The 26,260-nt window shown below is 45.9% G+C and overlaps 2 protein-coding genes across 3 annotated transcripts in view; one reads left to right on the plus strand and one right to left on the minus strand.

Annotated features, from left to right (window-relative positions):
• MNAT1 (MNAT1 component of CDK activating kinase) overlaps positions 1-16,297 on the minus strand; it is a 124,863-nt gene extending 108,566 nt beyond the window's left edge. For both annotated transcript variants that reach the window (XM_088674091.1, XM_035104252.3), the window contains exon 1: positions 16,094-16,297. In XM_088674091.1, the coding sequence (XP_088530217.1) occupies positions 16,094-16,182 (89 nt within the window). In that variant the 5' untranslated portion in view covers positions 16,183-16,297. The remainder of the gene's footprint in view (positions 1-16,093) is intronic.
• A 7,434-nt stretch (positions 16,298-23,731) lies between these two features.
• The window catches only part of SIX4 (SIX homeobox 4), a 31,125-nt gene continuing 28,596 nt past the window's right edge, over positions 23,732-26,260 (plus strand). Inside the window, exon 1 of the mRNA XM_035104240.3 lies at positions 23,732-24,678. Within this exon, the coding sequence (XP_034960131.3) occupies positions 23,792-24,678 (887 nt within the window). The 5' untranslated portion in view covers positions 23,732-23,791. The remainder of the gene's footprint in view (positions 24,679-26,260) is intronic.

A 26,260-nucleotide genomic window follows, 5' to 3' on the forward strand; every position in this document is an offset into this window, starting at 1 on the left:
ATCAGCACAAGGCTACATTAGCAGAGAATGTGCCTGGTTGTTAAGTTTTATGCTTCTGCATTCAATGACATCGCCTTATATGGGCCTCTCCTGCTTCGAATCCCTCTCCAAAATACAAATCAAACCGTGAATGGATATATGCCAGTTATAATTATGAGAAACCGTAAGGAGGCTATGAACTAAACAATGCAGTCAATGGAACGAAAAGGGCTGTGTTCTATTTTATTGTTTAGAAAAGCGGGGAGAAACCTATCCATCGTTAATACTCAAGCATGCATTTGGATACTCTGTTGGTAAATAAAGACAGCTACTGTAAATATGTATGTGTGTGTATATATATAAATAAAATGAAGTCTCTAGGTTTCATTTTCAACTGAGAATGAACAGTACAAGAGCCAAGGTGCAAGAGTGGGGCTTTGGCCGGAGAGTTCCAAGTTCAAATCCACCCCCCTGCTTAGAAGGAAACTCACCCTTCGAAGGAGAAAGACAGAATCAATAAGCTCCACAGCAGCCAGCAGACAAACACATTTTATGCTTGCTGGCAATATTCTCAGGGCCGGTGCTAGGGCTTTTTGCGCCCTAGGCAAAATCACCTCCTGGCGCCCCTGCGTCCCCTCCATAGGCGGGAGGAGCGCAAGCCAAAAGGAGGCTCCCCCCTATGGAGGGCATGCTGTGAGCTCCTCAGTGGCGGCGGTGGCAGCAGCAGCGCCCATAGCTGAAGGCTTCAGCTACAGGCGCTGCCGCTGCCGCCACCGCTCGCTCGTTGCAGCCGCTGAGGAGTTCACAGCGTCCCCTCCATAGGCGGGAGGGCGCTGAGCTCTCCTTTTAGCTCGCGCTCCATAGGACCTCCATAGGCGGGAGGAGCGCGAGCGAGCGCCGTGGGAGGGCGGCGGTGGCGCGGGGGTTTTGCGCCCCCTCCATTTACGCGCTCTAGGCCAGTGTTTCTCAACCAGTGTGCCTCCAGATGTTTTGGGACTACAACTCCCATCATCCCTAGCTAGCAAGACCAGTGGTCAGGAATGATGGGAGTTGTAGTCCCAAAACATCTGGAGGCACACTGGTTGAGAAACACTGCTCTAGGCAACTGCCTAGTTCGCCTAAATGGACCCACCGGCCCTGAATATTCTGCAGCATCACCCTCTGTTATGGAAAGCCTGTCCCTGTTGAGGCTGACCCTTAGCCTCTTCGAATGAAACTGCATCACTTGTCCTTAAATAATAATAAAAACCCAAATATTTATTCATTCATGTTTATTTCATTTGTTTTTCATTGTATTGTTTTGCTGCTTTGTTGCTCGCCACTCCTGGGCTCCTTAGGGAGGAACAGCCGGATGGATATTGAATGGCTATGCTGGCTGTTGTGGACTACAACCACTCACACTGCTGCTGTGAACTGTGGTCCAGAAAGTCTGGAGAATAGCGAAGGCTGTACCTAGTGGCAGAGCAAATTACCACCTGCTATATCAAGTAAACACTGCTCTGATGAAACAGAGCAGGACTCTGGGGATTTATCACAAGTAGCTGCCCAAGCCAGGACTGTGGTGTGAGTTTTAAAACATGGTGCCAGATGAAAGTCGTACAGAATACTTGGGGGGGGGCAGGACTCCTTGGTGGCCCAAAAAAAGTTGTATGCCTCAAAAGGCGAACCCATTTAATTTAGCCTCTGAATTGCTCTAAGAAATAAAATTGCAGAAAATGGGACATGCCTTTTGTAAACACATTAGCCATGGCCATTGGCAAGTTGCTCCTTTTACCCAAAAGTAGAAATTGCAGGCTCATGAAATATAAATAAATCACTGCAAAACTGCAGAGGCAATGCACCACATCGATAGAAGCATCATTAAATTTTCAGTAATAACTACTTCCGTATTTGGCTTTTCTTTCCTTTTCTTTCTTTTCTTAAAGTGAAGCAACGGCATGTTTGGGGTTTATTGCATTATTCTTCAAATTCAGCATTTTCTCACTTTCCACTCCACAAAATGTCTTTTAAGATGATGATGATGGTGATGATGATAATAATAAATTAAAATGAAATAATTTTTTGCAGAATGAAAACTGGACCACACTGCTTTGTGGAAGCATGCTTTCATATGGTATGTCAACTATGCTAGAGAGGAGCCCATAACCTCAGTAATAAAGCGCTTTTTTCACATTCATAAGACAATAAGAAGAGCCCCCGTTGGACATAGCTGCCAAGTTTTCCCTTTTCTCACGAGGAAGCCTATTCAGCATAATGGAATTTCCCTTAAAAAAAGGGATAACTTGGCAGCTATGCCGTTGGATCAGGCCAATGGCCCATCTAGCTCCCCATCCTGTTCTCAAAGTGGCCAGTCAGATACCCTGAGTGGAAGCCCACAAGCTGGATTTGATCACAAGAGCCCTCTCGCCTCCTATAGTTTACAGCAGCCAACATTCAGAAGCCTTGCTGCCTCCAACTGTGGAGGCAGAGTACAGCCATCATGGCTAGTAGCCATGGATAGCCTCTCCATGAATGCTCTTTTAAAGCCATCTTTGTTGGCAGCCACCACTGCCTCCTGTGGGAATGAGTTCCATAGTTCAGCTTTGCGCTGTGCAAAGTAAGTCCTTTTTACGTGTCCTGAATCTTCCAACACTCGGCTCCATTGGGTGTCTGTGAATTCTACTGTTAGGATAGAAACTTTTCTCTATCCACTGCCTCCATGCCTTGCATAACTTCATAAACTTCTATCACATCAACTCTTACTTGCCTTTTCTCCGTAGCAAATAGTCCCAAACAATGGGAGTCACTCCAACATCTTGACAGGGGCTTTTCTATGGGGTTGCCTAGAGAGACTGAGCCCCAGGTCTTTTGCACAGGTCCCCATATCTCTTTCTCATCCCACAGACTCTTTGCTTACATGGCAGGTTGGCATGCAGCAAAGCTCAGTGCCAATGAAACCCCAAATTCCAGATATCCGACTAACCATCAGGAAGAACTTTCTGACAGTAAGAGCTGTTCAGCAGTGGAACAGACTCCCATGAGAGACGGTGGACTCTCCTTCCTTGGAGGTGTTTAAGTAGAGGTTGGGTGGATGCTTTTGTTAAGATTCCTGTGTTACAGGGGTTTGGACTAGATGACCCCCGGGATCCCTTCCAACTCTAAGATTCTATGACTCTATGCCAGGGGTCCCCAGACTTACCCGGCTTTGGGCCGGTGCCCGCTGCGCTGATCGCGCAGCGGGCCGGAGGGTGGGGGAATGCGCGTCCGTGCGCACACACACTTACTGGCGCGGTGGCACGCTTCCAGGTCGGAAAAATCACCGAAAATCATTTCTGCGCATGCGTATGGGCCTCCCCCCGACCCGGAAGTGCACCGGAAATGACCTCTTCTGGATCGGGAGAGGCCCATACGCATGCGCACAAACAATTTCTGGCGCTTTTTTCTGATCTGGAAGTGTGCTGCCGCGTTGCGCGCCATAAGAGCGGGCGGCGGCAACGGGCGGCGGGGGTCGTCGCGGGCCGGATTGGGAGGCCAACTGGGCCGCATCTGGCCCGCGGGCCGTAGTTTGGGGACCCCTGCTCTATGCTTTCATGGGAAATGTCCCAGCTTCAATCAGGTTGAGCTGAGGACTATCTGAAACCCTGGAGAGATGCCACCAGCCAGGGACACCAAGGCAGAGAGACCAATGGTCTGACTCCCTAGATGGCAGCGTCTTTGGATTCCAAGATAAACATTGGCATGAACAGATTTCCAGAGCTTGTTCTTTTACCGTTAAGTTGAAAGACACAACATAGATCCAGGAGCCTGAGAAACTTAAGCCTAAAACTCTTTGTGTCATAACTACAGCAAGGAGCAGTACTATTTCCATAGCACATAAAACTTAACACACACAGGCATACATATATACACAATGTACATAAAAATCACACACACATATGTACCTCACAGATGCAAGGAGATTTACATCTATTTAATAAAAGCCATTTAATCACCATTCCTACAGGGCACACAGTTTAAGTAATGGGCATGGATGGCTTGAAGAAACAAACGAAGGCAAACGAAAAATAATAAAGCAGTAATTTCTGCTCACTAACACTTGCATGTCCCAACTACATAATAATTCAAGCATTCAATCGAAAAAGTTCAATCCTGCAAACAATTCTTCAGATATTACTCATCTCCCACAATAAAGAACATCAGAGTGATTATATGGCTGGGTAACACCAAAAGAGACCCTCCTGGATGTTTCACTCATTAATCACCTCAATAATAGATGTGTAATAGGCACTGGAGACACTTATAAAGGAGCAAGCGAAGTCTTCCCCAAAACAGCTACACCAGCACAACACACATACACACACACACAGAGAGAGAGAGAGAGAGAGAGAGAGAGAGAGAGAGAGAGAGAGAGAGAGAGAGAAGATGTTCATGATTCATGAGCAATAATAATAATAATAATAATAATAATAATAATAATAATAATAATAATTTATTATTTATACCCCGCCCATCTGGCTGGGCCTCCCCAGCCACTCTGGGTGGCTTCCAACAGAAATATTAAAATACACTAATTTCTTAAAGATTAAAAGCTTCCCTAAACAGGGCTGCCTTCAGATAACCTCTAAAAGTCTGGTAGTTGTTTTTCTTTTTGACATCTGGTGGGAGGGCGTTCCACAGGGCGGGTGCCACTACCGAGAAGGCCCTCTGCCTGGTTCCCTGTAACTTGGCTTCTCACAGTGAGGGAACCGCCAGAAGGCCCTCGGCGCTGGATCTCAGTGTCCGGGCAGAGCGATGAAGGTGGAGACGCTCCTTCAGGTATACTGGACCGAGGCCATTTAGGGCTTTAAAGGTCTGCACCAACACTTTGAATTGTACTCGGAAACGTACTGGGAGCCAATGCAGGTCTTTCAAGACCGGTGTTATGTGGTCTCGGCGGCTGCTCCCAGTCACCAGTCTAGCTGCCGCATTCTGGATTAATTGTAGTTTCCGGGTCACCTTCAAAGGGAGCCCCACATAGAGCGCATTGCAGTAGTCCAAGCGAGAGATAACTAGAGCATGCACCACTCTGGCGAGACAATCCGTGGGCAGGTAGGGTTTCAGCCTGCGTACCAGATGGAGCTGATAAACCCACAGATCTAGCAATGAGAGCAAATGTTTTGTGGGGAGGGGGGAATTAAAGGTATATATTGGAATTTGGATCCCATTTTGGGGTTATTTTGATGACGGTTACTTTAAGCAGTTTAAAGTGATGCCTCCCCTCCCTCAATCAAAATAATATTTTTGTGTGTGGGCTTATTATTTTAATTTTTTTAATGTACATTTGTTTTTATTCACTTATTTTGAATTTTAAAAGCACCAATAATCAGTTCAAAGTATCTGTAATAAGAACAGACCTATCTCGCACATCCATACATCTATGTGTTTATTTTAAAAGCTTGCCTCTTTGGGGTTGGGAGAGGAAACGGGAGGTCGCTGGCAATGATTATGCTGACATTAACCAGTAGGGATTATTATCTTTGAAATGTTTGCTAATGTTCCTTTAAACTTCCTGTGAAATTGTTGTAAGACTAAGAAAGTGTCACCGTGACACAATCACAAGGATGGCCCCTTCAGTCCTTCAATACGTCAAAGGTCTCACACAAGGAGATGCGCACAGGTATAAAATCGTACTGCTTGCAGTATGCCTCTAAATCAGGCTTCCTCAACCTCAGCCCTCCAGATGTTTTGAGGTTACAATTCCCATCATCCCTGACCACTGGTCCTGCTAGCTAGGGATCATGGGAGTTGTAGGCCAAAAGCATCTGGAGGGCCAAGGTTGAGGAAGCCTGCTCTAAATCATGGAAGAAAAACTCTAACAACAGCCAAACCACACAGACACTGTGAAACAAATAAAGGTAAAGGTAAATGACCCCTGGATGGTTAAGATCAGTCAAAGCAGACTATGGGGTTGCGGCGCTCATCTTGGTTTTCAGGCCGAGGGAGCCAGTGTTTGTCTGCAGAAAGCGTTCCTGGTCATGTGGCCAGCATGACTAAACAGCTTCTGGTGCAACGGAAACAGCAAGACGGAAGCCAGAGCACACGGAAACGCTGTTTACCATCCCACCGCAGTGGTACCTATTTATCTGCTTGCACTGGTATGTTTTCAGACTGCTGGGTTGGCAGAAGCTGGGATAGAGCAACGTGAAACAAATAAGACACAGACAAGAGAAAAGCAGGCAACACTCCCACTACAAAAACAGGTTACATTGTTGGCACCCGTCTGTCTCAAGAGACAATGGAGTGCACTTCCGCAGGTGGAGTCAAACCGCTGAGGAATCACAGCATCTGCTGTAGCTGCAGAGACCGGAAACTCGTAATTGCTGCCTCCCGCATTTGCTGCATTTAGCAGCACTGACATGACTCCTCTGGAGCGCAAGCCTGGGCAGTGTGTCTAGAGGTCCTGGGCTGCCCAGATGACAAGACACACATGCCCGGCCTTGCTAAGGTGGTCCCTATCATTCTTCTCAAGCTAGGAACCTTTACAGACTGACATTCCAAGGCCCACTGTGTCAGGGAGGGAAATGGTCAACATCGTTTTTGAGCCGAGTTTTCATGTATGCTCCAGGCTGACTGAAACAGGACTTTTAAAAAAGTACTGGTACAGTAAATAAAAAAAAACCCACAACATACACCAACCTGCTTTAAGTAATCAGCATTGTTTATCCAACTCCAACTTTCACACACAGCATCTCCCAAGAGTGACCACAAAGGATGATTAGGATGTTGCTACCGCACATCAAAATGCAAGTAGATAAACAGGAACCACTACAGCAGGAAGGTAAACGGCATTTCCGTGTGCTGCTCTGGTTCGCCAGAAGCGGCTTTGTCATGCTGGCCCCATGACCTGGAAGCTGTACGCTGGCTCCCTCGGCCAATAATGCGAGATGAGCGTGCAACCCCAGAGTCGGTCACGACTGGACCTAATGATCAGGGGTCCCTTTACCTTTTACCGTACTTCTACAGTCATAGAAGTCATTGCCTCATCAAACACACCACGAGGGCTAGAAAATTGCTGCCATGTTTTGAGAGAGAACTCGAATACAAATACTATTCACTCCTGCACAAATTGCACAGACCTCAAAAGGAATAATCAAGGGAGTAGAATTAAGCATGCCCTTGGATGCCTCCAAGATTGTTGCCTGAAATTAAAGCTGCAATTTAGACCTCTCCGCCTTTAATGGCTTACTATACGGAGTACTTTACTTCAAGTCAACAGGAACGCTGAAATCAGGTCTGGACTAGCTGAAAATAAAAAGAGTGTTTCAGATCAAGTAATCGCAAGCAACAGCACTATTAGCTTTGGCCCTTTTTTCAGTGCCAAAGACTTCTGCATTTAAGGTAATAGTTGTAGTTCAAAGTCCCCCCCCCTTTTTTTTGAACTGTAGCCACAGAGTGCCACAGAAGATGTCAAAGCAATCAGATCTTCTATTTTTAAAACTGTACATCTTAGAGATTGCAAGTTTCTCTCTCTCTCTCTCTCTGGATCACATTTGCAGCTGATACAGTCTTCCTGAAAACAATAGTGCTGCATCTGCTTTCGCTGACCGAGTGTTTGACCTTCAAGGAATATGGTACAGCAGTGCCCCCCCCCAAAAAAATCTGATAGCAAAAACATGCTTTTTCTTCTTCCTCCTGCATTAGAAAAAGCAGAGGCCCACTTATTCTCAGAAAGTGTTGCTTTTATTTTATTTTTTATAAAGCATTTTATTGAATTTTCCAAATAAACACATTTAAAACAATAAACAAAACAAACAAACATTCAAAAACAAATAACACACACAACTATCTTTTTAACAATTCTTTCCAAATCTCTCATTCTCAATGCTCTGCCGAGCTTGACTTCCCTCCCTCCCCTCATTTGGTTTTCTATTCAGCTCTTATCTCGCAGTTCCTTTATTCCATCCATTTAAAGTCAATTCGTAGGATTTATTTCAGTCCTGCAAGTGTCTTTAAACTTCTACAGTTCTTTTCCATATAGTCCACAAATTTACTCCAGTCTTTTTGGAACCTTGTTTCCCCCTGGTTCCGGATCCTGCTAGTCAGTCTCGCTAGTTCCGCATAGTCTATCATTTTTGTCTGCCACTCTTCAATCGTCGGTAAATCTTGAGTTTTCCATTTTGGGGCTAATAAAGTCCTAGCTGCGGTTGTCGCATACAAAAATATTATATAGTCCTCCTTTGCAATCTCTTGTCCAATAATTCCTAATAAAAATGCCTCTGGTTTTTTGGGGAAAGTATACTTTAAAATCTTTTGCAGTTCATTATATATCATTTCCCAAAATCTTTTAACTTTTTTGCATTTCCACCACATATGATAAAAATCTCCTTCCTTCTCATTACATTTCCAGCACATTTTATTACTCATCCTATACATAGAAAGTGTTGCTTTTAAGCATGAAAGAGAAAAGGCTATCAACCTGCCTGCCCCTGTACAGATCACGCCTGGGGAAATTCTATTCATGGCAATACACTCTACAAAATACCATAGGATAGTGAGGGCTGTTTTGCAGAATGCCCTTTCATGTTCCATACGTGAAGCAGCAGCCATTAGTCGCTTCAGACTTACCTTTTTGCCCAGGCTTTTTCCCCAATTCATAAGACTGGATCTTGCTTCATGCCTCTGAATTTTTTGTTTAAATTCACTTTTATATCCTTCACTGTGTTTTCATATTGCTGGTTTTAGGCTGTGTTTTTTGCTTTTGTTTTGATGATATATTGTTCTGTTTTCTAAGGTGGTACACTGCTTAAGAGATTCCTGAAATATTAAGCAGTATATACCAGTAAACGCTTTCAAAGAAAGAAAGAAAAGAACTGGGCTTATAGCAGTGGCAGGAAACCTCAGTCAAGCATGCCTGGATGGAGCAAAGCAGGTGTGAGAGTGTGGGTAGATCAGACTTTTTGCCCATCTTGTCAAGCACTGTCTACTCCAGCCTGGTGCCCTCCAGCTGTTCTAGACTAAACTCCCATCGTCCACAACCTGCATTGCCAATGGTCAAGGATGACTAGGGTTGCAGTCTAAAACACCAAATACGCAGACTGAATTCTCCTCCATCCCTATTGTAGTGTCTACTTGGTGCAGTATGTCTTCTGGAACCGTTAAACACTCTATCCGAAGAGGGCTGAAAATGGTGTGAACTTCTGTTTGGTGTAAAAAGAAAATGTAAAATAATTATATGGGAAAGCAGTCTACGGCCTCATCCAATACAACATAGATTAAGCAGCCTTGTATGCTGCTTGAGCATCTTGGAGGAAGGACAAGATAAAAAAAGTAATTTTAACATTATATAGTCTTTTTTAAAAAAGAAGTTCCACAATTAGGCAAGATCAGACAAGCCACACAGATTAATTTGATCTGCGGATTTTAAGCAATCAGCCGAGTTCAGCGACTCTTTGATCGGAATTTAGTGCAGGATTTTGATTTTATCATTTAAAATGAAGAATTATTCCTGAATTATTCCTGAAAAGCTTTACAGACATGATGGCCCGACCTTCCTCTTCCTCTTTGATATAGGAGGGGAAAAGGAACAGGTCCAATTTTTAACTGGTTGGGTTTTTTTAAAAAAAATTCTCTATATATTTCCCCCCATGTAAGAGATCTGGCCCCTGACTTTTAGAGACCATGTGGCACATTTTACAACCAGCCATAAACCTCATTTCCACAGTCCTGTTCAACACAAGAGTCTTCGCATTAATTAGATGTATTTTTTTTCCCTTTGTGCAGTATTTCCTTTCCATTTTCTTTCTTTTTAGTGCCTGCAAGACAACTCGCAAAGCTAAACTTTCCAGCTAAGGTTCATTGCAAGCAATGAAACTTAAGGAGGAAGTTTTAAGAGATGAACTTGTGGTCTTCCATTAAGCCAGCCTGGCAAGCACACACTCAGATGGGCAACCAGACGTTGTCATGCTCATACACAGGTTTTTCCCTCATGGTTAAAGACGAAGGACAAGAACCAACCAAAGTTTAAGGGCCTTCAAGACCTACCGATTTAAACCGGAGAGACACAAGCACAAGCTCAGCTCTCCCACTAAGTGCTTAATTTCTACCCCAACAGCTTTCCCTCGTCCACTTGCTTTGCAGGCAGCTTGGACTACAGCCCCCATCAGTCTCAGCAAACACAACGCTGGCTGGGGCAGATGGGAGCTGTAGTCCAAAGCATCTGGAGGGCACCGGGTTGGCAAAGGATGGGCCTGATAGGCTGAGTCCTAAAATTAAAGCGAAAGTGATGTACACAGAAAACTGGACAAAAAAAGCAGTAAAAAATGTACCATAAAACCGAACGCTACCTTAAAATGCATGCTGGAAAAATAAAGTTTTTGTCATGCACCTGAAGTTCAGCAAAGAGGGTGCCTATCCAGGAGGGCGTTCCACAAGATTGGGCCCACTAAAATGACTGCACATTCTTGCTGACCTTGTACTGAGCCACAGAGAGGCAAGCTCCTGCCCGAGCTTGAAGCAGGGGAGGAAGGCACAAAAGGACTATCCCCACAGCTGCACTGGTCCTTGGAAGAGCCACAAGATGTCACAACCAGGACCCCAGCCTTACACATGACATGTGTTTTAATGTGAGGGAGTGTCCAGTTATGAAGATCCCCACCCAATAGTGCCTAAAAGGTAAAGGTAAATAAAGGGACCCCTGACTGTTAGGTCCAGTCGCGGACAACTCTGGGGCGCTCATCTCGCTTTAGTGGCCGAGGGAGCCGGAGTACAGCTTCCGGGTCGTGTGGCCAGCATGACAAAGCTGCATCTGGCGAACCTTCCCACTGGAGCAGTACCTATTCATCTACTTGCACTTTGGTGTGCTTTCGAACTGCTAGGTTGGCAGGATAATAATAATAATAATAATAATAATAATAATAATAATAATAATAATTTATTATTTATACCCCGCCCATCTGGCTGGGTTTCCCCAGCCACTCTGGGTGGCTTCCAACAGAAATATTAGAATACACTAATTTCTTAAAGATTAAAAGCTTCCCTAAACCCTAAACAGGGCTGCCTTCAGATGTCTTCTAAAAGTCTGGTAGTTGTTTTCCTTTTTGACATCTGTTGAGAGGGCATTCCACAGGGTAGGCGCCACCACCGAGAAGGCCCTCTGCCTAGTTCCCTGCAACTTGGCTTCCCGCAACGAGGGAACCGCCAGAAGGCCCTCGGTGCTGGACCTCAGTGTCCGGGCAGAATGATGGAGGTGGAGACGCTCCTTCAGGTATACTGGACCGAGGCCATTTAGGGCTTTAAAGGTCAGCACCAACACTTTGAATTGTGCTCGGAAACGTACTGGGAGCCAGTGTAGATCTTTTAAGACCGGTGTTATGTGGTCTTGGCGGCCGCTCCCAGTCACCAGTCTAGCTGCCGCATTCTGGATTAATTGTAGTTTCTGGGTCACCCACATAGAGCGCATTGCAGTAGTCCAAGCGAGATATAACTAGAACATGCACCACTCTGGCGAGACAGTCCGCAGGCAGGTATGGTCTCAATAGGGCCTAGGGAGCGTATTAAAAGCTCTCAGAATTAATTATAATTTCCTGGCATAGCCCACAAATTTTAAGTTGACCTTGTGCCCAGGCTTGTGCTCAACATTGCCTGTGCCTCTCTTGTAATGCGTTATTTTTGTAAATTTTCTGTTCTAGGGCCTTCCCTGTCAAGCTCACCAGACGGTAGTTACCTGGGGCTTTCTTTTCCCCCTTTTTGAAGATGGGGACAACTTTTGCCCATCTCTAGTCTGTTCTCCAAGAATTCTCAAAGATAATAAACAAACTGCCAATGGGGTTTAAGCACTGTTCCAACTAGTGTTGAGATATAATGTATTGATAGCAGCCCTACTCTATAAAGAGACATAAAATTCCACACAATATTACACTTCAGGGCAATCACTGAAAGCAATCCCGTGCAGAATAGACTGTATTTTCAGACTTTGAAGGCATTCAATAGTAGTCAGGAGATACAAATTGGTTATAAACAAACTGGCTTTTTTAAAAAATATACAAGTCTTTGGAAAGGGCAATCTGGGCCTAATGAGAGACTTTCGAAACAATTGTGTCTGGTGTTTGTTTGTTTCTTTACTAGAATAGGACAATTCCAAAGGACAATGTAAGACAAGTAGCATTGACTTTGACTTAACCTGTTATAAATTGCTTTCATTTGATATTTGCTGATTGATTTTAAACCTGATGCAAGTAAAAAGATCGATCGCATTACTGTAAATTGAAAAAGGGGGCGGGGAAGGTCCAAACCGAAAAGAGAGAGCTGGCCCCCATTCATCCAAAGACACTCCTCATATCTTTATTATAGAGTTGGGCAACACAATTAGTCAGGGAATCTCTTGAAGAAAGACCATGAATAATCTGATTTTGTTCATGACGGATGAAGTGCTACCGGCTTGAAACTCATCATCTGAAGAAGTGTGCATGCACACGAAAGCTTATACCCAGAACAAACCTAGTTGGTCTCTAAGGTGCTACTGGACATTCATTCATTCATTCATTCATTCATTCATTTAGGCTACTTGATCAAGACAGAATCCCACCTGTAGAATCCAAGTACAATTTAACAGCACACATCAAGTGAGATACCTTCAGAATATTTTTTTATTCAAGGAATTCCCTGGAATACTGTTGCCCAGAATGTTATTACTACAACTGACATATGGGCTTTCAGTTTGAAGCCACCACAATTATCTCCACCATTAGTCATACATTTGCACAGATCTAATATATTTGCTTCACGTGTATTATATTGATTAACCACACTCTGCCACTGTCTCTCGAGACACACGGATGCCAACAAGGCAAGATTTGAACCTAGGGCGCCTCCAAGCTCATGCTCATAATTTGCATTGCACAGCATTGTTCTTGAGACAGGAAACTTGTAAGATGCTCTAGTTTCTCTTTAAAAAGAGAGTGGATCATACATTTCCCACAATTTCTGCAATAAACAAAGCATTGCTTAAAGTGATGGTGCTGCAATAAATAAGAATTGTTGGAATATCAAGCAACAACTAAATCTTACTTTACTAATTCATCCCCTTCTCATCTGTCAAGGAGGCATTGGCCTGGTTAACACATAATAACTCTAAGCCATTGTTTGTTTAGCCTAACTTTGGTTTGGCAGGAACCTTCCCAGGAAGACACCAGGGACTGAACTTGCGATCTTCTGCACATGAGGAATAAAAACATCAGGCGAGCCCTGCTGGAACAGGCCAAAGGCCCACCTAGCCCAGCAACCCACAAGCATGACCGGAGTACAACAGCCCTCTCTCCATTTGTGATTCTCAGCAACTGGTATTCAGAGGCATAATGCCTCTGAGAGCAAAGGGAGATAATACAGCCACCATTACCACTGAGTTATGACCCTTCCCTAAGGATTGTGGCTCATGGCTAAGCAAGACACCCCATCACCCTAGTTTACAAAAACAACCAGCCAGAGCTAACTGATAACAACTTGGCGAGATCACCTTACCCCTGCATGCGCCCACTCAACCACTTCAATCAGCAGAACTGGCACTGCTACACGTGCAGCCACGTAATAACCCTTCTGTACCTGGATGAACTCAAACTGTTTTTAGCATGGCAACACCCGCACTTTGGAACTCCCTGCCTATTGATATCAAGTGTGGGACGCCATCGCTGTGCTCTTCTCGGTGCCTGCTAAATACAGCTCTTCTTTAGGCAAAGCCTACCCTTGTGCTTAGAAAAAAAACTGTTTAGTATTTTATTATTACTATTCAAGTTGGCATCCATCTGTCTGGAGAGAAAAGTGGGCCAACAGGGTAAAGTCAAACCGCTGGAGAGTTACAGTGCCTGCTATGGCTGTAAAGAACAGTATGAGAGAGACATGTTTTATGCCACTGAGGCAGATCAAGGCACCCAGTTTCACTGTTACAGATGCACCATGGCGTGTTTTTTTTCTATGCTCTTCTTCTCTCTGCTATTACTATTAGTAGTACTGTATATTCCTGCATATAAGACTACTTTTTAACCCAGGGAAATCTTCTCAAAAGTCGGGGGTCGTCTTATACGCCGGGTCGTATTTCTTATACAATAATAATAATAATAATAATAATTTATTATTTATACCCCGCCCATCTGGCTGGGTTTCCCCAGCCACTCTGGGCGGCTTCCAACCAAATATTAAAATACAATCCTGTAGCAATCCCAAAAGAATGGAGTAAACACTGAAATAGCAGAAAAATTAAGAATCATCCATAAAAAAGCTTGCTAAACTCACACAAAAACCCACACCCACCCCAATAAACTAAGTTGGTCAACCTATGCTGCCCAAACAGAAATTGTTAATGGCCACAGAAGATGAAAAAAGTTACAGCGGTTCCATGGCCACTTAAACTGCATGCCCTCAGGGGATATCTTGGTCAAAAGGGGCTTAGAAGATATACGGCGAGTATATCCCAAACTCTATATTTTAACTGGAAAAGTTGGGGGTTGTCTTATACGCCCAGTTGTCTTATACGCCAGAATATACGATAGTAGTTGTCCGACTCTTCGTGACCCCATGGACCATAGCACGCCAGGCACTCCTGTCTTGCACTGCCTCCCGCAGTTTGGTCAAACTCATGTTCGTAGCTTCAAGAACACTGTCCAACCATCTTGTCCTCTGTCGTCCCCTTAGTATTTACCTGTATTAAATTTCTTTACCGCCTTCCATCCAGGATCACAGGGCAGTTTACAACATAAAAGCACAAAAATGTATAACATAGTAACAAACAAATACAATAAACCCCTTCACCTAATTTAAAAGGCCATAGAGTATGTTTTTTGCACCTAAAGATATGTAACAAAGGCTCCAGGCAAGTCTGCCAGGGGATAGCATACCACAAGCAGGGAACCACCACAGAAAAGGCCCGTTCTCATGTTGCCACCTTCCACAGAGAAGGCACACAAAGTAAGGCCTCTGATAATGACTTCAGGGTCTGGGTAAGTTCAGTCCTTGAGATATTACAGTCCTGAGCCATTTAAGGCATTATATATCAAAACCAGCACTTTGAATTGGGCCTGGAAACTAACCAGCAGCCAGTGCAATCTGGCCCGGACTGGCATTCTATGCTCAAACCGCTTTGCCTGGGGAAGCCACCTCATCGCTGAACTCTGCACCAGCTGAAGTTTCCAAATCCACTTCAGATGCAGTCCCACAAGTCACAGAGGTAAATAACTACAGGTTTTAGAAGACATCTGTCTAGGGAAGTTTTTCATGTCTGATACTTTATTATGCTTTATACATTCTGTAAGCCACCCAGTGTGGCTGGGGCAACCCAGTCAGGTGGGCAGGGTACAAATAATAAAACTATTATCATTGTTATCCTTTTTTTGCTTTTATATTTGCTGGTAGCTGCCCGGAGCGGATGGGGCAACCTGATCTGGTGGGTGTGGTACAAATAACAATATTATTATTATTATTATTATTATTATTATTATTATTCTAATGCCTTGCAGTAATCTAGCCTACAGGTTTTTACTGGACCAGAGGCAGACATTAATAGTACCGGTAGCATTTTAGTACCTGAACCGGAGGAGAGGCAACTATTAATTTTAGTACCTGCCTGTTGCGATTGTACGATTCCCCTTGGCTTTTTGCAAGGGGGTTTGTGAGATGGCCTTTTGCGGTCCCTTCCATTCTATGCCTATATCTATCTATCTATATCTATATCAAAAACAACACCCCAGAATAAAATAAAATAAAATTCCTTCCAGCAGCACCTTAGAGACCAACTAAGTTTGTCATAGGTATGAGCTTTCGTGTGCATGCACACTTCTTCAGATACACTTCTGCACACGAAAGCTCATACCTATGACAAACTTAGTTGGTCTCTAAGGTGCTGCTGGAAGGAATTTTTTACTGTATTTTGTTTTGACTACGTCAGACCAACACGGCTACCTACCTGTAACTAACACCCCAGAATGGTCACGAAGAGTCGAACACGACTAAACGACTAAATAACAACATATATAAAATGGGATCTGGGTGTGTGTATATACACACATATACATACACACACACACATATACCCTACACAGCCCATTTTATGCAGCAGCTAACAGACAAGGATTACTGACGCCTCGAAGCAACCCCCCCCAGCAGCACTTACAGCGTGTGGCCGCAGACGTTGACCATGAGCTTGAGGGAGGGGTTCCTGTACTTGGTGGTCTTGCAGCGGGGGCAGCCCTGGTCGTCCATGGCTGCTGGGACTCCGCTCCCTTCCTCCTCCTCCTCGCCCTCCTCCTGGCGCTGCAGCTACTCCTCGCCGCGGCTCAGCATCGCCTGGCAACTCCGGCGAGCGGCGTCCCTCCGCAAACAACGTCCGGGCGGCTCCGAATCCTCGGAAAGAACAGTTCCGCATCGCAGAGGGCGTGGAGGGGGGGAAGGAAAGCCGCGCCGCACAGAGAGCCCGACGGCTGAGTTCTTTGAATTGTAGACTTGTGATGGGCAGTTCTCTTTCCACAAGGGCCCACGCTGATATTAGAGGCATAGCTGCCAAGTTCTCCCTTTTTTAAAGGGAAATTCCCTTATGCTGAATAGGCTTCCTCGCGAGAAAAGGGAAAACTTGGCAGCTATGATTAGAGGGGCTCATGCTAAATGACTGTCTTAGGAGTTCAATTTGGCGCACGGCCTAAGTCTCTTATGGATCGCGTCTGTCTTGGCAGCAATCTAAAAGGCGCTTGAGGATCTGTTGGACTAGTCCAGACGGCAGATGGAAGAGAGAAAGACGTCTCATATACTGTAAAGTAAATCGGTGGCTTCTGAGCAGAACAGTCGCAGCCGCTTTTATACATGAAAACTGCTTTGCAATTATCTGTACTGACAAGCCAAGTTAATAAATTTGCTAGGATCGTATTGTACATCTGATGTCCTTTCCCATTCCAAACACCTCTGTGAAATGGGTGTCTGGTTCTGATTCACAAAACGCGGGGAATGTGCCTGTCTCTGCTGCGGTGAGCTGAACCCAGGAGCAACAATCCACTGTGTCCGTGGGTGAAAGGAAATATGTTTTAAGAAAATGAATGAACTATTCCCAGAGAAAGGAACGGCTGATCAAACATACTTTTTTTTTAAGGAAGTTGTTTTCTTCTCACTCCATTCTCAAGTGCCTCTTGTGCAACAACTGGATATTACGCACCATACATTTCAAGCACATTTAAAGCCTGCACACAGAGCAATAATCCTGGGAACCGTACTTTGTTTTGTTAAGGGTGCTAGAAACTACAGTTCCCATGATTCTTTACTGGGAGGGGTGTAGAGAGTGTATACTTGAGAGGACAGAGGCTGCAATCCTATGGTTCAACTGGGAATAAGTTAATGAAACTTATTTCTGAGTATAAATGTACTGCTTAGAATTGTGCTCTTATGTCCTACTGCACACTGTGAGTTTGTTTACTTGCAAATAAATGTGTTTAGGGTTGCAGCTACGATGGTCTAATCCAGGGGTATTCAAAATAGTACCAGCCAGGTGTTGTTGTTTTTTGGACTCCAACTCCCATCAACCACTGCAAGCATGGTCATTGGTCTAGAATGATGGGAGTGGAAGTTAAAAAAAATGGTGGCAGGTAGCACTTCCCTGCAGCTTGCAAAGATAGCAGCTTTGTATTTAGACACAACACCCTCTCTGTTTATACTGCACTGTTTTAAGCATTGGCTTTTGTAAACCCAAAATCAAATAAATATACATCATGCCACTGCTGGTACAGGAGTATTGCAACAAAAAACAGGAGATTCTTCTAGGAATGTAACTTTTTTTTCTCCCTAAATTAGGCATTGGGAGAAAACAAGAAGTGGATTTTGTGTGTAAGGATTCTGAACTCAGTTCAGGTTCATAGAATCACAGAAGGAAGGATTCTGAAAATGAATTCAAGGTTAAGCAATTCCTAAAACGCTCCTTGTAACTGAACACTGCTGGCCACTTGTGTCTTCAGAGGATGAATTAGACACTGCACAGGGTAGGAACATTTGTTGTTGTTGTTGTTGTTGTCCGATTCTTCGTGACCCCATGGACCAAAGCACGCCAGGCACTCCTGTCTTCCACTGCCTCCCACAGTTTGGTCAAACTCATGTTAGTAGATTCAAGAACACTGTCCAACCATCTCGCCCTCTGTCGTCCCCTTCTCCTAGTGCCCTCCATTTTCCCCAGCATCAGGGTCTTTTCCAGGGTGTCTTCTCTTCTCATGAGGTTGGAGCCTCAGCTTCAGGATCTGTCCTTCCAGTGAGCACTCAGGGCTGATTTCCTTCAGAATGGATAGGTTTGATCTTCTTGCAGTCCATGGGACTCTCAGGAGTCTCCTCCAGCACCATAATTCAAAAGCATCAATTCTTCGGCATTCAGCCTTCTTTATGGTCCAGCTCTCACTTCCATACATCACTACTGGGAAAACCATAGCTTTAACTATACGGACCTTTGTCGGCAAAGTGATGTCTCCACTTTTTAAGTTGCTATCTAGGTTTGTCATAGTTTTTTTTCCCCAAGAAGCAGGCGTCTTTTAATTTCGTGACTGCTATCACCATCTGCAGTGATCATGGAGCCCAAGAAAGTAAAATCTCTCACTGCCTCCATTTCTTCTCCTTCTATTTACGGTATTTATATGCCACCCATCTGGGATTCCTCAGCTACTCTGGTCAGCTTCCAACAAATTAAAACATCAAACACAGGGTTGTTTCAGATGTCTTCTGTCAGATTGTTGTTTATTTCCTTGACATCTGACAGGAGGACGTTCCACAGGGCGGGCGCCACCACCGAGAAGGCCCACTGCCTGGTTCCCTGTAACTTCACTTCTCGCAGTGAGGGAACCACCAGAAGGACCTTGGAGCGGAACCTCAGTGTCCAAGCTGAATGATGGGGTTGGAGATGCTCTTTCATACAGGGCCACCACCCCACCCTCCAGAATACTGGCACTCTAAGTCTGCATCTACAGACCCAGCGTTATCACGCAGCATGTTAGTATGTAGTCTACTTGTGAGTAAGCAATCTCTGAATGAGTAGCTGAATATAAGGCATGCATATAAAGGCATGGTTCTCAAGGAGCGTGGCAGGAAAGGATGACTGTGGCAGGAAGATTCAAGGACAACCAAATAAGCATTTAAACATGCAGTATAGTACAGTATAGTACCAACAACAAAAATATTTGCAGAAGATATTTTGTTTTGTTGTTTTCTTTTGTTTTGCAGTAGAAGTACACCACTGCATTCTTTTTGGATATCAACCAGAAACGGTATCTGCGCCTCTCTTCAAGAGCATTGGTAGTAGTAGTAATAATAATAATAATAATAATAATAATAATAATAATAATTTATTTATACCCCGCCCATCTGGCTGGGTTTCCCCAACCACTCTGGGCAGCTTCCAACAGAAAAATAAAATAAAATAATCGATTAAACATTAAAAGCCTCCCTAAACAGGGCTGCCTTCAGATGTCCTCTAAAAGTCTGGTTAATCTTCTACAGTTCCCTATGACGTATTGCTGTGAACAAGGATTTTCAACTCTGACAAATATGAAAAATCAGAGAAGAGAAAGGCTGTGTTGATATGGAGATGAGAGTTTGTCTGTCTCAGATTAGACCTAATATAAATAAGATTACCCAGCAAAAGCAAACACACCTCTCATTGAGTTTGTATACATATTTAAGATATTTAAGATACATATTTAAGATATATGTAACAGGCTCGTTTATAATTATATTTTGGTAATGATTCATGTTCTGCTGCACGCCTATGACTGGACTCTGTTTGACGTGTGTCTAGATTGCAGCCTTATCTGAAGTAAGCCCTTTGAAACTCAGTGGAGTTTCCTGCCAAGAAAATACTTTTGGGGTTTATGATCAGGGTTTATTCTAACATTCAGACACATCTTGTGCAGAGTCACGAAAATTGTGCAATTTGAAATAAGCTTGTGCTGCAGTTGGGCATCTGGGATTTAATAAGGAGCTAGGCAGATTCTAAAAAGAAGAGGAGAAAATAGATGAGAAAAGACAAAAAGAAATAGAAAATGAAGAAGAAGAAGAAGAAGAAGAAGAAGAAGAAGAAGAAGAAGAAGAAGAAGAAGAAGAAGAAGAAGAAGTTTGTCTTTGCCAGCAAGAAACTCTTTCCAAAGGCAAAGTGTTGTGGTTTAGTGTTCAGCAGTGGTCCAAAAACTGTCTCCAGCAGCTGCAGGTCTCCACAGGCCTTGAGGGACTCTTTTCTACTCTTTTCAGTAGAACGTAGACCTGGTAGCCCAGTTATCGATTTCTCCTTCAACAGACAGTTTGGCAAGTTGCAAGATAACACACACACATAAACACACCCAGCCAACTATCATCTCAGCTCTTTGCCTCCCTTTTCCATCCCTTCTCTGTTTTCACTTCTCAAGTATAAAAACAGCTGCAGTCTGGCAGAGGTCTCTGCTGCATCTTAGGCCACGTTCCCACCATACCTTTATAGCACTTTGATACTACTTTAAACAGCCATGGCTCCCCCCCAAAGAATTATGGGAGTTGTAGTTGCTTATGTGTGCTGAGAGTTGTTAGGAAACTAATGTTCCCCGCACAGAGGTCCTGGTGAAGATGAACCACTCTGGGAACTGAAGCTCTGTTGGGGGAATAAAGGTAAAGGTAAAGGACCCCTTCATGGACCAATGCCTTGTCGTGGCGAAGGGGCTTGAATAACTCAGAGAAGCTATGAGCTATGCCATGCAGGGCCACCCAAGATGGACAGGTCATAGTGGAGAGTTTTGACTAAACGTGATCATGCCTGCTTCTTGGGAGAAAAGCAATGACAAACCTAGACAACATCTTAAAAAGCAGAGACATCACTGGAGTGGCTGGGGAGACCCGGCCAGATGGGCGCGGTATAAATAAATTATTATTATTATTATTATTATTATTATTATTATTATTATTATTATTATTATTGTCTACAAAGGTCCGTATAGTTAAAGCTATGGTTTTCCCAGTAGTGATGTATGGAAGTGAGAGCTGGACCATAAAGAAGGCTGATCGCCGAAGAATTGATGCTTTTGAATTATGGTGCTGGAGGAGACTCTTGAGAGTCCCATGGACTGCAAGAAGATCAAACCTATCCATTCTGAAGGAAATCAGCCCTGAGTGCTCACTGGAAGGACAGATCCTGAAGCTGAGGCTCCAATACTTTGGCCACCTCATGAGAAGAGAAGACTCCCTGGAAAAGACCCTGATGTTGGGAAAGATTGAGGGCACAAGGAGAAGGGGACGACAGAGAACGAGATGGTTTGACAGTGTTCTCGAAGCTACGAACATGAGTTTGACCAAACTGCGGGAGGCAGTGGGAGACAGGAGTGCCTGGCGTGCTATGGTCCATGGGGTCACGAAGAGTCAGACACGACTAAACGACTAAACAACAACAAACAAAAACAAAGGACCCCTGACAGTTAAGTCCAACTCTCAACAGAATCACAGAAATGTAGAGTTGGAAGGGTCCCCGAGGGTCATCTAGTCCAACCCTCTGCAATGCAGGAATTGCAACTAAATCATCCATGACAGATAGCCATCCAATCTCTGCTTGAAAACCTCCAAGGAGTCCACCACCTTTCGAAGGCGTCTGTTTCATTTTCAAACTGCTCTTGCTGTCAGAAAGTTGTTTAGTGTGAGAATTTCCTTTCTTGAAACTTGAATCCATTGGTTCGAGTCCTACCCTCTGGGGCAGGAAAAAACAAGCTTGTTTCCATCCTCCATGTGACAGCCATATACCGGTAGATATTTGAAGATGCCCTTCATGGATCAATGCCTTGTCGTGGCGAAGGGGCTTGAATAACTCAGAGAGGTGCAAGGTCCCCAGACAGAAACCGAAGGGCAGGCAGATAGATCCACTGATATTAATAAGTTTGTTTTCCGGACCTTATTCCAGACAGTGTTGTAAATAATACATGGGTTAGAAGCAGCAGCAACCGTGCAGCTTTTGAGCAGCCATTTTGCGAATATCCTTCATTAACTCTTAGTATACCACAGCAGTAAAAGTAAACAGAACCTTCAACGTATTTTACAGGGAGAATAGTCATTTTGAAACAGACTGCAAATCCTAGTCACAAAAAAATAATATTTTGGGTGGGGGCTCAGCTTCATAGTTCTCTTTTGAGCAGGAAGGGAGTCTTGGTGCCAAACTGCAGGTTAAGAAAGGTAAATAATCTCTTTGCCCAAGAAACTGGCAGGGGAATCCCCTTACTACCGCATTCTTTTCAATTAAACTTTGCTTTTTCTTGCTCCTTCACTATATTTCTCGTTTCCCCAAATTTCCAGCCTTCTTCCTGTGCTGTTTTTTTCTTCTTCCCTGCCTCTTTCTGTGTTAATTCTTGTTTTCTCTTCCCTCTTTCATTTTCTTTCATTCATTTTGAGGATGGGCAGTATGCTGGCTGCTTGTGGGGGGGGGAGAGCTTAGAGCCTTAGACTAAACCCTACTTACACTCCCATATTTTATCCCCCCAATGTTCACACAAGAGTGTTAAAAGATGGTGACTTACAGCACCATCCTATGCTTGTCTTACTCAGAAGCAAGCCCCATTTAGTTCAACGGGACTTTTAGATAAGTTGATACAGGATTTCACAGGATTCTATCCCATGCTTAATTGGGGTTGAGGAGCTCAATGGGGCTGACTTCTGAGCAATCCTCTACGCACATTGGAGTAGGAACCTCTGAATTTTATGGATCAGACTCCTAAATAGATATGCATATATTTGCATAATTCACCAAGTAATGTGGAGAGGCAGAGTTTGAACTCTCTAACCCCTACACTAGCTGTTCACGGAAAGTTATCTTACACTCTCAATCATTTATTTGGAAACCTGAAAGTTGTAACATAACTGGGAAGCTTAACTGGGACTCACTGAGCTCAGTGGGACTTTACTGAGCAGCCCTCTGCACACCACGCAGGAAGAATCACTGACTTTAATGGATCTAACTCCTAAATATAGGTGCATAGTCCTGTGTTATTGACCAATTAATGTGGAGAGGCAGGATCTGAACTCTCCCTTAGCTAACCGCTACCACTCCATTGAAAGATATCCACTCTCTCAACAATTTATCTCGAAACTTGAAAGCTTTGCTTTTAAGGATGCCTAGAAAGAGGGACACCTACGCTTCCCCTTCGTTTTGTTCTTCTGCATCTCCCCCATCCCAGCCGCTCCAGGGAAGCATTGCAGGGGAAGTGAGGGGGGGGGTGGCGGCGCAGACCAGCCGCACACGCCCCGATCTTCCAGGTAGAGGTGTTTCGCTTTTCGAAAAAGGAGGGAGCAAAGCCTCGCCAAGCGGGCACCGACGGGAGGGGCGGGGCGGGGGAGGGGTTGATTGACGGTTCCCATAGAAACCCCGGGATGCCCCCGCCCCCTCCGCGCTGGGCGTCCAATCCGCGCCCGCGCCCGGGTCCGGGAGGCTGCTTGTGCCATTAAAGAACATGTAGGCAGGCGAGAGGGAGAGAAGGCTTTGGAGGAGTCACGTTGTGGTGGTAGTGGAGGGGGGGCGGGGGGAGAGGAAGAAAAGGGAGAGGGGGGGTTGGAGAGGAGGAGGAGGAGGTCGGACAGGGGTGGGGGGGGGAAGGAGCCGCGATCCGTTTACACAAAGTTTTGCTCGAACAAGCTGTCTTAATGGTTCCTGCGCGGCGGCGAGGAAACCTGATCGGCTGAACGCCAGCCGGGTGGCGGGGCAAGGAGGAGGAGGAGGAGGAGAAACGGTGTGTGGGTGTGTGTTTGTGTATGTGCACTGGGGAGGGGGGGAAGAGAGAGAGAGAGGGGAAAGGGGGGGAAACCCACAAACCCACACCACCCAACTCCAAAACAAGGGAGGGGGCGGTGGAAAATGTCCTCTGCCTCCCCCACCGCCCCGATCCCCGGCGTGGTGGCAGCGATCAAGCAGGAAAACGTGCTGGCGGACATGCTCTCCGGCGTCGGGGCGCCCGAGAAGGCAGCCCGGGAAGGCTGCGCGCCGCCTTTCGCCAGGAAGCAGGAGGAGGACGACGACGGGGAAGACGAGGACGACGAGGAGGAGGCAGCGGCGGAGGCGGCGGACCAGGTCCTGCTCCACGCCGAGCTGCTGGTGCGCAACCAGCACCAGCGCCACGCTGCCCTCGCCAGCGCGGTCGCCTGCTCCTCGCCGTCTCCCGCCTCGCCTTGCTCGTCGTCGCCGCCGCAGGCTCCGCTGGCTTTCTCCCCGGAGCACGTCGCGTGCGTGTGCGAGGCTCTCCAGCAAGGCGGCCACCTGGACCGGCTGGCGCGGTTCCTGTGGTCGCTGCCGCGGAGCGACCTGCTACGTGGCAACGAGAGCCTGCTGAAGGCGCGCGCGCTGGTGGCTTTCCACCAGGGTCTTTACGCGGAGCTGTACGGCATCCTGGAGAGCCACAGCTTCGACGCCGCCAACCACGCGCTGCTGCAGGAGCTCTGGTACAAGGCGCGCTACAGCGAGGCGGAGAGGGCCCGCGGGCGGCCCCTGGGCGCCGTCGACAAGTACCGCCTGCGCAGGAAGTTCCCCTTGCCGCGGACCATCTGGGACGGCGAGGAGACGGTGTACTGCTTCAAGGAGAGGTCGCGCAACGCGCTCAAGGAGCTCTACAAGCAGAACCGCTACCCGTCGCCCGCCGAGAAGCGCAACCTGGCCAAGGTCACCGGGCTCTCGCTCACGCAGGTCAGCAACTGGTTCAAGAACCGACGGCAGAGGGATCGCAACCCCTCTGAGCCGCAGTCCAAGAGGTGAGCGCGCCCGCGCCGACGGGAGCGGGAAAGGGAAAACTTTCGCAAACTTTTTGGAGAGAGAGAGAGGAGGAGACAGGGAGTGGGGAATCGGCCGGGGACAAAGCAGCTCCAGAATCCGGGAGTTCCTTAAGGCGGGGGGAGAGGGAGAGGCTGGCGATGGGGACGGAACTTTGCACATGGGCAGGGGGCGCAGGAGTGTGATCTGGCCTAGCAAGTCCCCCGGTTAAGACCCGGCACAGCCTGAGGCTCTTGCCGGACGCGGGGGCTCCGCACTCTGCTTGATTTCCACTCTATGTTTAGACTTCGTTGCCTGCCCTTTATCGCCTGTTGTCTTCCCTTCCCCAAAACTTCCTGCTGCTTTGCTTGATTCCCTCCCACCCCTCTCCCTTTCTTCTGCCCTCTGCCTTGTTAGATATGCTCATTTCCCTGCCCCACGGAAAGGCCTTTGGTGCCCCCACCCTACCCCAATGCCCATCTTGCTTTCTGGTTTAGCATCCATATTGCAATTTTTTGGAGTCCGATCAAAGTGCTTTGCATGCATCCTCAGTGCGCTGCACAACAGCCCTGCAATGTAGGGCACTGTGTTGTTTTAAGATTCCTCCGTATTGCAGGCTGTGGGAGCTGGAGCTGAGAGAATAAGTCGTCTGCTGAAGGCCACCTAGTGAGTTTATGGCACAAGCGAGATTTGAACTGGGGGCTTGGCAATTCGCACTCTGAGCCACTGCCTCATTCCCTGCTTATTCCCCCCCCTTTGCATCCCCCATCCTTCTTGCCTTCCACCTTGTCTTTCTTTGTTTCTCCAACCACCACATGCCATCTCTTTTAACACCTTGCCTGCTCCTTTGCTTTTCCTGTCCTCCCCCCCCCTTTCCCCTCCTGTCTGGCTTGCTCCCTCCCTTCCCCTGCCCTGTCTGTCCTCGCCTGGCTCTCATTCCTTGACAAACATGGCGTTTACCTTACAGCTTTCTTCTCTCTCTCTCTCTCTCTTTTTCCTCCCACCACTGCCCCAAATCTCTCACTTTAAAAAAACAAAAACCCACACACCTCTCTTCTTCCTTGCAGAGTGTACAGTAAAATAAGTGTCTCTGGTAATCTCCTTGTCCTTTAAAAGTACTTTCTTCCCACTTCCTTCATCCTGCACTCAAGGCTACATAATTCCCCCACCTACCCACTAAAAAAGAAAGTGGTTATTTTGCTTCCAGATTCCCTGGGTGGAAAAATATCTCCTCCAGCAAGGCTTGCACCCCATAACCTTCACAGTATCTCTGCCTGGGAGCACTCTTTGTAGCTTGATTCGCCCTGGGGTGGGGGTATCCCTTTATTTCTCTCCCAGTGCGAAAATATAAAAGTTCCTCTCCCCCCAATGCTCCCCACTTTATCCACCAGCAAAACAGCTTCCCCCCCCCAACAGCAAAACTTCTGTGTGTTCTTTCCAGTGCCATATACTTAATTTCTTTCTTTTCTCCTTTCCTTGCGCACGATTCATGAAATTTTGATGTTCTGTATACGTCGCCACAAACCGCCAACCTAACATTTAAAATCTGCTGTTCCCGTGGGTGTGGGTGAAAAATGTTTCCAG

This window comes from Zootoca vivipara, chromosome 1, assembly GCF_965207765.1.
Source record: "Zootoca vivipara chromosome 1, rZooViv2.hap1.1, whole genome shotgun sequence".
Taxonomy (NCBI): Eukaryota; Metazoa; Chordata; class Lepidosauria; order Squamata; family Lacertidae; genus Zootoca; species Zootoca vivipara.